This window comes from Coturnix japonica, chromosome 15 (genome assembly GCF_054131305.1).
Source record: "Coturnix japonica strain WE chromosome 15, WE-NBRP24, whole genome shotgun sequence".
NCBI classification, from domain to species: Eukaryota; Metazoa; Chordata; class Aves; order Galliformes; family Phasianidae; genus Coturnix; species Coturnix japonica.
The window spans coordinates 16,514,626-16,527,897 of record NC_140677.1 but is presented as its reverse complement, the minus strand read 5'-3'; the positions used below and the strand labels follow the sequence as shown (position 1 = coordinate 16,527,897).

Here is a 13,272-nt window from a genome sequence, read left to right as displayed (position 1 = left end):
AGATTGGGACCATTCGGGAACCCTCAGCTCCCATCTCTCCAGGGGTAGCGATCGGCTCTCTGTGCTTTCTAAAGGCCTTTCAGCCTGTAGGCAGCTTTTAGTACAGGTTACGGCAGTAGAACAGCACATCTTCCCGCAGGCCCCGGAGCTGAGCAGGGTCTGCCCGGCTCTGTCAGCGCCGCCCCCGCGCCTCGCGCCTCGTGCGGGAGAGAAGGGGAGGGGAAGGGAGGGCAGGGGAGGGCGGTGCGGCTCGAGCCGCGCGTGCGCGCATCGCTCCATCGAGGGGGGGGCGCGGCAGCGAGAGTCCAACGGCGGCGGCGACGACGGTGGTGGAGACGGGAGCGGCGTTGGGGCTCGGGGCCGAGCAGCTCGGCGGGGCCGCGGCATCGCGCTGGGAGAGCTGCCGGGCCGCCCGCGGGCGGTGAGGTGAAGAGCGGCCGCCGCCGTCTGCGCTCGGGCGGGTGGGAGGGGGGCGACCTCCCCCGCCCCCCCCCCCCACCCCCCTCCGGTCTCCCCAGGCCGGGACCTGCCGGGTACCAGCAGCCTGAGGCGGGGGCTGCGCTGCGGCGGCGGCCGAGGAGCTGCGCCCCCGCTGAGCGAGGAGGAGGAGGAGGAGGAGGAGCAGCCGCCCCCGCTCCATGAGCGGCGCCCGCCCGCCCCGCTCTGCCCAGGGGACCCGCGGCCGGCGGCCGCCGCAGCGCCAGCAGCATGTGGAGCCCGACCGAGGAGGAGAAATACGGCGTGGGTAGGTGCCGCTCAACCCCCTCCCTCCCATCCCTTACTGCCCTGCCATCCCCCCAGCACCGCCTGCCGCCGTGCCCGGCCTCGGGGTGCCGTCTGTTCGGGGGCCCGATGGCGCCCGTCGGCACAGAACGCATCACTCAGCCTTGGCCGTGCCGCGATGCTCGGTTCTTTCCCTCCTCGCCTCCATCCGCCGCGATGTTGTTTATGTGGAGTTGGGCTCCGTGGCGGTGTCATTAGGGGGCGGCAGCGACGCACCTGCGGCGGGGCTGGGCCGGGGATGCGGGGTCGGGATACGGGCACGGCCGCGTTCCGCTGCTGCCCACCGCTCTGAGCTCTGCGCCCATCCCCGGGAGCTCCGCTGTGGCTTCGGGCTTGTTGTTCTGTTTGTTTTTTAATGCCGGGGCCGTGAATGCGGTGAGAGGTTTCTGTTGGTTGCGGAGGCGCCGTGCAGCCCCCAAGGAAGACGCACGCTTCGTTTGGCTTCGTTTTTATTTTGCTTCAGTGCGTGTTTTTTCAATGGTTTGCGAGCTATTCGCGGTCTAATAATAATAAAAGTAGGCAGCCTATGCCAGGTTGGCTTCCTAAACATCTCGTTATAGTTAACAATTGCCTATATAGGTGTTTTTAAGTTCCACAGTGGGTTGTGGTCATCAGCTTCTGCAGGTACAAAAAAATCCCCACTGCCTCGCTATGGAGCTCCAACCCGCGCTGTTAGTGTGGGCTTTGGATGGCCGGCATGCACAGTTAGAAGTCGCAATGCTGATGATGCTTAAAGCAAACTCTGAACGTGCCAGCAAGCAGCAGAACACACCGGAATGCTTTAGGTTAAGGGAGCACCCTGTGCAGCGTGGATTTGGCTCGGGGCATCCCCCACGGCTTCTGTAATAAGCAGACAAATGAAGGATTGACTTTTGTTTAGGAAAGAAACCATAGCAAGCAATGGAGTGTGGTGTGTTGGATGAGAAGCTGTAGGGCAGTATGTAATCACCAGGATTATGTAAAATTAACCAATTGCGTTGTGCTTTGTGTGCTTGTTTGGAGGATGCAGAGGATCTGAAACTTGGTCCTATGGAAAGCCCTGGTAGAAAGCCGCCCCTCTTGTCCTGCTGCTAAACTTGCAGGTGTTTGCATTGAAAACAATTCCTCTTCTTTCACGTCGTGTTGGTTTTCCTCCTTACTGTGGTGGTTCTTCCTTGCTGTGAGATGCTGGAGTGTTGGCTTTGGGACTCAGAGCTTTGAGCTCTGCTTGGCCACTGAGGGTGGGTGGGAAACTCTGCTTGTGTCAGGAGTTTGGTGCCACAGGTGGGGGCAGTGCTGGGGAGCACGGAGCTGTGTTAGTGCTCCAGTGTGGGGTGAGCTGTGCTGCTGGAGCTGGAGGTGTGGTTGTGTTGTTGGGAGATGCTTATCTCTTGGGCTTCGTTAATTTGTTTGTATTTATCACTGTCCCTCCTGAGAAACCCTGTGTGCTTTTCCCCACATGCTCTGAAACGACTCTGATGTCCCTTTGCATGGAGGCAGTGCAGTCACATCCCTGCTGGGGGGGAAAAGTGAGTTTCCAGCTCGTGCAACACAACACGCAGCTCTCTGGTGAAATACAGCGGTGCCTGGGCAGGCCTGGCTGCCTGCTCTGTGCTGTGGGCACAGCAACGCTACGCCACGATGTAGATAATCTGGATGCGGTTCTATTTATTGAAAGTAACTCCTGATTTGTGCCTTCTCATCTCCCCCTGGGTGACAAATGATGAAATATATCAACAGTCCATGAAGCTGCAGCGTTATGTCCTTAACTCCCAGCGCTCTGCATGGTGTTATGATGTGGAATACTGATGGAAGAACCCCGAGACTGTGACACTTACATGGACTTTTCTGAGGAAGATACCATGTTTCTGCTCTCAATGTGTCGATACTGAGGGGTTTTGTATTCTGCAGTGGCTTTCAAAGAGTTTTAGAAGACATTTGTCACACACTTGCTGGCACCCTTCACAGCTCCGCCAACTCGTTACTGCGTGAGAATTCATTAAAGTTATTGATGGAACATCAGCAGCTTTCTGGCAGTTCCAAAGTTCCTGTGCCTGTGTAGCTGCAGCTGAAGAAGCCTTGGATGCCTGCAGCTCTGTGCAGCACTGCCCGGCTTGCACACAACTCCTCGCATGGTTTTGCAGCAAAGGTCCTCAGAAATTGCTTGGGATATTCAAAATAAAGAAATGGAAAAGCTCCACGGATGCAGCTGAAGTTCTTCCTTGCTTGCTCCTCCCTGCTCCTATCTGCAGTCTGTTGTGACTGTTTCCCTTCAGCTCCATGTAGAAATGCTTGTATGCAGTGCCTGTGCTCCCAGCTGGCGTTGGGATTGCACGCCCTGGGGTTGGCAGCATCTCTCCTGTGGGCACTGCACCGTTGTGCATGCTGCTGCTCAGCTCTCCCAGTGGGTTATTGCAGATAACGAACTCTCCAGCCCCCTAGTGTTGTAGTGGCTTTAAAGCAGTCTGCTTCTTAAAGAAAATATTAGTTGCATTAAGCTTCCCAAGCAAATATTCTGTAATAACAACGAGTTAAAAGAAAAAGCTTAGCAGGTGAAAGAGACCCCTCTAGTAAATAACTGTTAATTACAATTTAGCAAATGATGGTGAGCTGATTAATTAATGAAGCTGCAAGTTTTTGCTGCTCTCTATCCATGCAAGTAACATGTTTAGGTCATGCTCAAAAAAACCCAAAGATGTTTGTAGTTGATCCTGTACTTTGTGGCTGGCCACGTTGAATGTATGGATGCTAAATCACAGGGAAGCAGGAAAACCAGCCTGCATGACCAGCACCTACTGCTGCCTTGTTGGGAGTTAGTGGGTTAAAACCTGTTGATTGCTTTATTTGAACAAAGTGATTGTTGTGTATTTATTTTCATTACTCAACTGGTGAGAATAAGAAGTCAATCTCTAAGCATAAATGCACAAAACAAAAGCCTCCCTTGCTGCTAGGAAAGGCTGGAGCATCTTAATGTCCTAGTTACAGTTCAGTACTGCAGCTTCTGCTTTCTGATCCTTATTTTCTTTCTCCTGCTATTTGTTGGCTTGCACATCTTGCAGTTCTCTGTAATGTATGGAAAAGCAAGGCTGTCCAACATAGAAAACGTCTGCCTTGCTTCTGTGTCGTGCTCAGTTCTCATCCCTCGGGTGTTAGGCCATGGGTAGGTGAAGGAGTGCTTCCAGGTGATGGATGCTGCAGCTTCTCTGCATCACTGAAGCAGTTGATTACATGTTTAAAATGAAAAGTTTCAGATAGGTGAAAAAAAGCCTCTTCAAAATTGGCAGTAACTCCATGTTTGGTGGAGAGCCCCAGGGCAGTGTGGTCCAATGGGGTCAGCCAGCCCATGGCAGGGATGGGGCTGGGAGGACTCTTCCAACCCAAGCCACTCCATGGTTCTGTGAGCTGGTAACATGGGAAGCAATATCAATCACTGCAACTGTGTTCTGTGTAGTGGGATGTAGATTGTAGCTCATCTCCTTCTTACCTTGCTGCCAGCAGCTTAACAGTCTGGCAGCAGCAGGGACGTGACTAAGGATATTCTTCAGTGATCTGCCTTGGGACTGAAGCCATCCAGAGGGATGTGCTCATAAACCTCGGAGTAACAGTTTTCTGGGAGGTGCTGGTAGTAACTGTGGGCTTATGCTGATTTGTCTGCAAAACTGGGTGGTCAGTGCATTGGAATTGTTCTGAGTTGCATTATTTTGCCCTGAAGAACGTGGTTTTTCTTTGTGACCTTGAGAATGAGCAAGTGAATTCATCGGTCGGGGGTCATAAAGGAAGTACATAAATGTTATTTGACTGAATGAGAGATGAATCACAGCTCCTGAGCTACGTGTGAGCAGAGAATTCCAGTGTAGACAGGAAAGCTTAGCGAGGCTTCATTTAATGGGGCAAACAGCGCAGTTTCAGTTCAGTGTCTGTCTGTACTTCTGTTACTGAGATCACCTGGGACAGGATATGCTGTTTGGTGGGAAGAGATGAATGTGTCTTGGCTCATTAACCGTAGGAAACAGCAACCAGATGACAGCGTAGCTACTCATGTGAATAACTGGTCTGCAGAGCTGGATAAGAAGTGACCCCTTACTATTTGAGATCATCTAAATGCTGGCTGCCCACACTATGGTAGAAGCTAGCCAAGATTTTCTAACTATGGGAGAAATAAGGTTGAAAAGAAGGTTTTTGGATCGTGTGCAAAGGCAAGAAATCGGGCACTTATTTCAGCAGTTTATTGTGTGTTTTGTATGGAATGTTGGGTGATGCTGGTGTAAGGAATTGGAGTGTTGCAATATGGGTTCTAACTTTTGATGCTGTGATGTTTTTCAGAGCACTTTGCTTGTGGTTAAACTGTGAGATGCCTTTGGCCAACACCTTCAGGACTGTTTGCTGGTGGGATGGGAAGGAAGCTCTCTGCCCTGCCCACAGTCAGGCTCACTTCCTAAGGATGGCAGTGCTGAGGTGTAGGGCTGTCTGTCCTCACCCAGCATCTCTCCACCAGTGGTGAGCAGTGTTGTGTGATGGGAGTTGGCAGTCTCAGACAAAATCTTACTGCAAACGTTATGAAAGTTGCTGATGGGATGGGAAACAAAGAATTTTCTAGTGATCTACAATACGAGTGCAAATAAGCAGCTGTTGACTCACTGAGAAGAATAGATAAAGTTCTCTCAGGAGTTTTCCTGGTCCAACTTGTTTGTTTTCTGTAGGGTACAGAGCCATTAGTGTGAGCATGGAGTGACCGGGAGGTGCTTTGTGGGCAAGAACGGGGCTGGATAGAGACTGGCACTGCACTGGTTTTGTTTTGGGGTTAGATGTGAAAGGGAATAGAAAGGTAAGTGCCCGTTTGTAGGGAGCTAGGATTTGTGTTTGTTCAGAAAACAAGTTAATTGATATGCTTCTTTTGCATGGTTGTGCTCTGGAATAGTCTCAGCAACGTGTTTGTTGGCGTTTAAATGCCCATAGAAAGAGGATCTTTGGGAGTGAGGAAGGATGGTTCTTCTCCTTTATGAGCACGTGATGGACCTGCAGCAGTGTTTCTGATCGGGATGTCAGCCGGTGGTTTGCAATTGTTCTGATAGGAAAGAGCTGTCAGTGCCCAATAACCTCCAGTCCTTACTGCAGTCGGAGTCGTATTTAGTGTTTCATAGATGAGATGGGAGCTCTTCTCAGGTGTGGGTGTGAGAACATTGACGAAGGAATTGAAAGGCTGAAGGGTTATTCAGCTGTTATAGATTTTGCTGCAACTTCTCATGCTTCAGATAAAAATGGTGGTGATTTGTAGGTTGATAAAGTTTGTATTGCTTTCTCAGTTGTAATTTTCACTGTGCGAGAGGCTGAAGGAAGCATTGCAGTAAGATCTTGTTCAGAGGCAGGTGCGCTCATTGCTTTTGTTATGAATCAGTTTGAATACCACAATAGTTTACTCTTACTCTGTTTCAAAACCTGTTTGCATGCTGAACCTCAAGGCAAAGAGATGAAAAACCTCAACCAAGTGAGTGATGTTACAATCAAACCTGTCTTCAGGTGTTTGGAAGCCAGAATCAACTCTTCTGAGATCCTGGAAGCATCCCTTAAGCTCTCTGCTACTGTAGTTCCTTCCCCTTAGACCCTGTTACCTGTGTTATTTTAAGCAGTCTCCAGTCAAAGCACGATGAAGGCTGATAGCTGAGGGCTGAGCAGCACATGGAGGTCATTCCTCTTGTCCTGCTTTAGTGCTTCTTCGCTCTCTTCTTTGGACCCTGGAGCCCTGGGCCTTGAGGAAAGCCATGGCAGCTGCTGCTGGGCATAGAGTCATGTCGTTCTGCTGTCAGTGTGAGCTGATAGCAGCACTCTGACAGAGAAACAGAGGTTTCTTTAGATTTTATGATGTAAGGGAGCTGATGCACAGTTTTAATGTTGGTAGTGATGATTAGATTTTTTTTTCCCCTAAATTTTTTTGATTTAAATAGAAGTCAGTGAGTTACCCGGTTTATGTCAATGAAGCCTTACATACACGTCAGACCCGAAGGAACGGCTGGTTGAACAGGTGCGGGTTGAAAACAGAAGTGGCTTTTTACAGGCCTGTTTGTATGCACCCCAACGTGCAGTTCTCCATAGTGCTGGAGGATGCACAAAGAGCACAATAACACCGCTTGATAGGGCGCATTCTCAGCTACAGAACAGTATTGTTCAGCGCAGTCGCCACCTTCAGTAGATTTGCAGGGATGAGCAGATCGAGGTGCTCTTGGTTCCATGCTGTGACAGCTGTGTGTGACCTACCGGAGTGTGCCTTGTCTGTCATGTCCCTGTCACCACTGCTGAAACGCACCACCACCCCCCTGTGCTCACATCCCCTGTTTGCTCCATCAACATAGATCATAACCACCAAGGTAACTTCACGTGATGGACTTAGCAGTTAGCCAGCAGGGCTGGGAGTTGTGTGGTGTAGTTGGTGTGGAATGGGGGCTGGGGTGGGCAAGGAGGGCAGGAAGGGCCTGTTTGTGGTTAGCTGCTTTCTGGGGAGCTGTGGGGAAGGCAGCACAGCCGTTCCTCAGGGCTGCCCAGTGACAGGGCATGGAGCAGTGCTATCTTACTGTCCAGTACATGAATTCTTGCACCACCAGCAGCCAGATGCTTGAGCAGGCTGTCTGGGGAGGTAGTGCCACCTCTGTCATCCAGGACAGATGGTACTCAGCTGGTTTCTTGTGTCTCCTGGTGTTCAGCAGGACACTGGAGCTCTTGCTGGCTCACACTGTTGGTGAAGAATGGTGCAGGGAATCACCATAAGGGGGGCGGGGGGTTCTCCTCTTTGTAGGCTGGCGTGAGACTAAAGGGACAAGAAGGGGTTGCTGTGTTCTTTCCACATAGGGCAAATGGTGTATGGGTAGGGGACTTCTGTTCCCCCAGGAGAGAATGGGGGAGCTGATAGCTGGGAGTTGATGCACATGGGAAGGGTGAGTGACCAGCACTGGTGCTTGCAGGGCTGGGAGCTCAAAGTCAGCTCTGTAATATAGGTGAGAAAGTGGACACTGCTGTGGGCTTTTTGTTTCAGTCCTACCTCTTGTCACCAGGATGTGCAAAACTATTTTAAACAGCTCCCGATTTTTGAGCCTAATCTCTATTTTTGTCTAGGAGGGTGGGGGGAAGGATGCTCGCAATAATTCCCTTTGCTAGTGAATGATCACCTTTCTTCTCAGGCATCTGTTTCTTTTTTTACACAACTATTTTCCTAGCATGACTCAGGAGGAGGAGGCGGCGTTGCTAGGCAGCCGCGCCAGTGCCCTGCGGATGCCTGCGATGGCAGCAGGCCTTGCCTGCAAGGATGTGCCTGCAAGGATGTGCTGCTGCAGGGCTGCGCTGCCGGCGGCTCTCGGATCCATGTGCACCACGCAGCATCCTGGCAGCAGCAACTGCTGCCTAGCAACTGCCGGCCGGCCCCAAATACCTTCACTTAATTGTGCTGTAATTTGGGTAACGCTCAGTGCCGTGCAGATTCCCTTCAATTCTGCAGTATATTTTTCCTTCCTCAGGGTTTGCTGTAGAAGTTCATAAAGACCGTTAATAAGGTCAAAAAATTCTTTAGCTCTCTTCTAAGGCGAGTTTTTTGTTTAATCCTTTCTCTCCTATTGTAACGTTTGGATGGCTTTTAATCAGCTTTTGATAATCTTTTTTTGGCGTGTGTGTATTACATTAGTGCCTGCCTGATCCAATCGGATTAGAGCCCTGTTCTGTGCTGTGTGTGCCAGCACACTGAGGGATCCCCCTGCACACCCTGAACATACCTGGGTAGCCGGTTCTTAGGGCTGTACCTGGGCTCATCCTTCCCCTCGTACCGAACCTCTTGGTGTTGTCCTTACTTCACCAGCAGAGCGTTCTGGAGGCGTTTGCTTCTAGTTTTCTATGTAAACATACCTGCAGAATGTGGCCTGATCTTGCACATAGCTCTGGCTGACTCAAATTAATTTATGACAAATAATTGGTCGTGCAGATACTAGGAAGGTGTGCTGTGAGGGTGCAAATATTCTTCCAGGTATTTGTAGAATAAATGAGAACATTTTCATCTAAATTTCCCTGTGGTTCTGTTCCCTTGTCAAATTATCATCCAGGTCTGACAAGGCAAACTCTGGAGCTGCCAGGCTTCATCAAGCTGTTCCTCAAAACATTCAATCATAATGACCTTTAATTTCTGATAAGAATCTGAAGGTCTTTTTCCTTCATAATCTGTTCTTTGGCCTTTTAAACGGTCAGGCCTACCATGTTCTGTTTGCAGGAGCTGCTCCTCTTTGTAGGCAGAAGGGCTGCAGTTCTGTGGGGCTCACAGTGATGGCTTTGGGCAGTAGGGGTCCTTTCCCCCTGCAGGGGGTTTTATAGCACAGGTGCCTCACAGGCAGGTGAAGCTGGATGCTGGCCATTAGGTGAATGCTTCCTTATATTGCTGATATGACTGAGACCTTTCCCTGTCTACAGTATGAAAGCACGAAGACTCAAATAACTGGAAAATAAATTGAATAGAAGAGACCCCTAAAATGTCACAAACTGAGAGCATTCTAGAATTATGAATCATGTGGACAGGAAGAACTGAAATGGATCATTTGCTCTTTGAATACAAGGCAGAGGGCACTGCTAATGCTGGACCTGAACAAATAGGAGTGTTTTCTATGTGCTGCACGAGTAAATTGTGCAGTCCTGGGGTGATGTGGGTGTTAAAGTTGTGGGAAAACATCTGGCTGGAACAGGTCTGGAAATGTGCTATTTTATACATATGTAAGTTCTAATGCTGGTGAGAACTACCTTAGGGAGTCCCAATCCCAACATTGCTTATGTTCAGCAAAGCTGCATCTTAGTTCTCATGCCTTTACCTCACTTTCTTGCTCCAGCCTCTGTTAAGGGGAAGGTATTGGGTTTACTGCTCTTCCCTAGTTTACGTGGGGAATGAATTGTCATGTAGGTGCTGCATGGGGGAAGATTGAGTTCATCTTATTCATCTGTTAAAACTAGCTTATGCTGTTTGACAGTAGGTGCTTCCAGTACATGTATTCATACTGGAAATGCTGTTTAGGGAAAAGATATGTCCTCACTGTAATCCACAGTCATTTGGAATAATGACATGATTTTCTTCAGGAACAGTCAGTCCTAGTGGCAGTATCAGGAATCATATGAGCAAAAAGTAGATGTGGTCACTGCTGGTAGTGTCAAATGTTGTATGTAACATGTAGTGGGTATGTTTGAGCAGCAGTGATTTCCACTGTGGAAGAGAACACATGAGAAATAAAGCAAAGGCAAAAGATGATAAAGCCCAACTTAATGATGAGAAGAATGTAACTGAGGTCTGGAGAAGGCAAAGGGAGCAATGGAAGCATGGAAACCTCTTGAACCAGTTTTGTTTCTCAGCCCTCATTTAAATAAATACTTCTGCTTTTCACTGTTACGTTTGGGAATGTGTGGAGGGAGAGGGCCCTGTTCCCTTCTGAGAGCAAACAAATGACTTACTGTGGGCTGAGCTGTATTTTGTCTTGTAAATGGTTCATTATGCAACATCCAACTATTTTTGTAGGCTTTAGTGTGATGTGAGGAAATAGGCTGCAGAAGAATCAGAAAGGATGGGCTCAGGGTGCATATCTATACCAATACATGGTGCCACAGAGTAGTTCTGCTTATGGACACAGCTGGATTCTGCTGGAGCCCACGTGTGGCTGTGCTGTACTGCACAGTGCTGGGGCATTTTCCTCCTTTCCTTTTAGCTTCTCTCACTGCTCACATGAAAATGTGACACAGTTCTCTCACTAAGTTTATCGTGCAGTTGACGCAATCCGTTTGAGAAGAAAAATGATCAGTGTAAGCACTGAGGCCCAGGTGAGCCTGGGTGGGGAAGCTGGGACATAGAAATTGGATAAGAAGCAATTTCAGAAAGCAAGATATATTATCCACTGTGCCACTGTGGAAGTGAAAGCAGCTCTGTTGTCTGGCTGGGCAGCAGGGGGTAATAATGAGACATGAAATCTAATGTTTCTCTGCCAGTGAACTGTATCCTATTTTTGCCTTAATAGTGTTCAGGTAAGGTCACAAGTCAATAACAGGGGACAACAGAAGCTTGATTTGGGATTCCTTAAGGACAGTGTGGGAGGGATCCTGTCAGCCCAGCCAAACATTCAGCTCTTGGTCTCTTCTTGGTAGTGACCTGTAGCACGTGTTTCCAGTGGAGGAGCACAGCACAACATGCCAATAATTCATCGTGTAAAAGCTCTTGTGCCATGTTTGCAGCAACTTGTCTCACTTCTTTCTACCTTTCCACATGGTGTTCTGTCCTTTTTGGTAAAGGACATGTTTTTGGTAAAGAGGAGAACTGGCAGATGGTGGTTTGCTGTGAATCTTACACAGCACTGTATATAATTGTCTTGCCTATTTTCCCAAGAGCATTCTGCTGTGCCATGCAGGGAGGGTCTGGAGGTGCCTGAGCGGATGCCAGGATTTGTTACTATCAGTCCTGGGCTTCTGCTCAGAGTGGTGGGAGCAAGGCCAGAGATTGTGGGTTAGGTGTGAGGTTGGGATTGTTCAGCCCCATGGACTGAGTGGCATCTGTCTGCACTGTGTGCTCCTGCTCGGTCCTTCTGCAGCGCTGCGTCACCCCCCGTAGCACAAAACTTAGTCACTTGGCTACTTCCCAGCTTCCCTGGATCACCAAGAAATATTTTATTAAGAACAGGCTTCAACTTGGAGCCCTTCAGAGCTTCCTAGTCAGTCTCAGAAATAAATCAGCTTTCTCTCTTTCCTAGTTTCTGATCCATACAAAGGCCTTCCCCCTTTATCATAGCCAAGCTCAGGTTCTTCAAGAGCTTCAGATGTTTCAGAACAGCTCCTTTTTCTAAAATCCTGGTAGGTTGTATTGACTGGAAGACCTTTGAAGGTCTCAGTTATGCTGTATTTCCCACCCATATTTGTGTTCATTCCTTTCAAGTAACACCGCGGAGAAGAATTGCATGCCTAGAAGTGACTTTGTAAATACGATTGTGTTGCATTAATATGTTTTTAGTGATTAAAAAGGTAACATCTGTAACTTTGGCAGTAACCTTTGGAGTCATATATCAGACTGCAGAGCAGCCACAGGGTTCTGGGATTCTGTCACAGTCAGCAGCTTTTTTTGCAGTTCTTTATTTGTTTCAGGGATGATAAACAGTGGGTTGTCATGAACAGTTGTACAAGATTCAGCTTGGTGTATTTGGTCAGCTTACTTGGGTTGGCTTGCAGTTAGGTTAGTGTGGCTGCAAAATCTCTTGAGATTTGGCATCTATTACTCTGCAGTATCTATCTGGCTGTTTTTGTACCTTATGGGTGATTGAAATTGTCCAGTGCAGCAGATCTGCGTAGCCCACGGGTTTATCAATGAAGGAGCTGTTTTGCATTCTGCTCTATGGACAATGAGGAATGTGAGGTGGAAAATGTTTTATTTGAGAGTTTCAGTTCTAATGGTGACCAGACATCCAGATTGTACCCACAGCGGATGGACGGGGCTCACTTCTGTTCTCTGCATTTTACTTTTCCTTCTGAGTCAGGTGGGCATAAGAAAAGGGCTCTGAGTGTCTGCTGAGTGCAGGGCCTGAACTGTGCAGAGCTCGTGTCGTATTGATGCAGTACAGCCCTTAGGAGGTTTGTTTTATGTCAGCAGCCAGAACATCTAATAAATGAACAGTTTCCTTCTAGAAATTAAGAAATCTATTAGAATGATTTCTTCTAGGCCTAAATATACAGAAGTCATTATTCCCTATTAAGAGGGAAAAAAAAAGAAAAATCAGAATTTAAAGGTCACTTACGTGGATTGCTGGAGGGGCAAGGAGAAGCTGCCACAGCTCTGATGGTGGCCTTCTGGTGAGCCATTGGGCAGCTGCTGGGATAAGCATCAAGTGATTTTCGTTGATTGAAACCTATAGTTGTGGGTTCTTCATAGGTGAGTTCTCCAGTTCTGCAGGCTGGGCCTGTTTGCTGCATTGCCTGGTTTCCTGTTTGCTGCTGGCAGTTCTGCACAAAGCAGCTCCGGTCATGAGGGATTCAGTGGCCTTGACACAAAAAGGCATTCAGGGTGGAGATGAACTGCAGCTCCATCACAGAGAGACATCTCAGCTGTAGCTGAGCACTTGTATTTAAAGGGGAACATTCTCTTACGCTGAGAAAGGCTGGTACTCATTGCAGGTTGTGGTCCCAGCCCTTGGGATCCCACCCGTAGCACTGTGCTGTGTGTAGGTGCCAGGGCTCTGTGTGCTGTGGGCAGAGTGGCTGAGTTCTATCTGTGCCCGTGTGAGTTTGTACGTGCTAATGGGCAGATGTGGGACCTGGGGTTGGGGGGAGTGGGGAATAAATCTCAGTGTTTAAATTTGTGTTTAAAATGGAGGTTAATTAAATTACCTTGAACAGTGTTTCAGAAGTTTAGTGTGGTAGTTCTTGAAAAGTACAGGTTCCTTTGTATTCCTTAGGGTATCCAATTAAACACCTTAGTACACATTAGTATCGGATTTTGCTGGTCTATTAGCTGCACAAATGTTAATT

General features: G+C 48.6%; 1 protein-coding gene across 6 annotated transcripts in view; it reads left to right on the top strand.

Moving 5' to 3' along the window:
- The first annotated feature begins 285 nt into the window (after window positions 1–285).
- The window catches only part of DOCK3 (dedicator of cytokinesis 3), a 129,233-nt gene continuing 116,246 nt past the window's right edge, over window positions 286–13,272 (top strand). For 5 of the 6 annotated variants that reach the window (XM_015874527.3, XM_085516587.1, XM_015874526.3 and 2 more), the window contains exon 1: window positions 286–745. In XM_015874527.3, the coding sequence (XP_015730013.1) occupies window positions 709–745 (37 nt within the window). In that variant the 5' untranslated portion in view covers window positions 286–708. The remainder of the gene's footprint in view (window positions 746–13,272) is intronic. The other variant, XM_085516589.1, reaches the window with a different exon arrangement.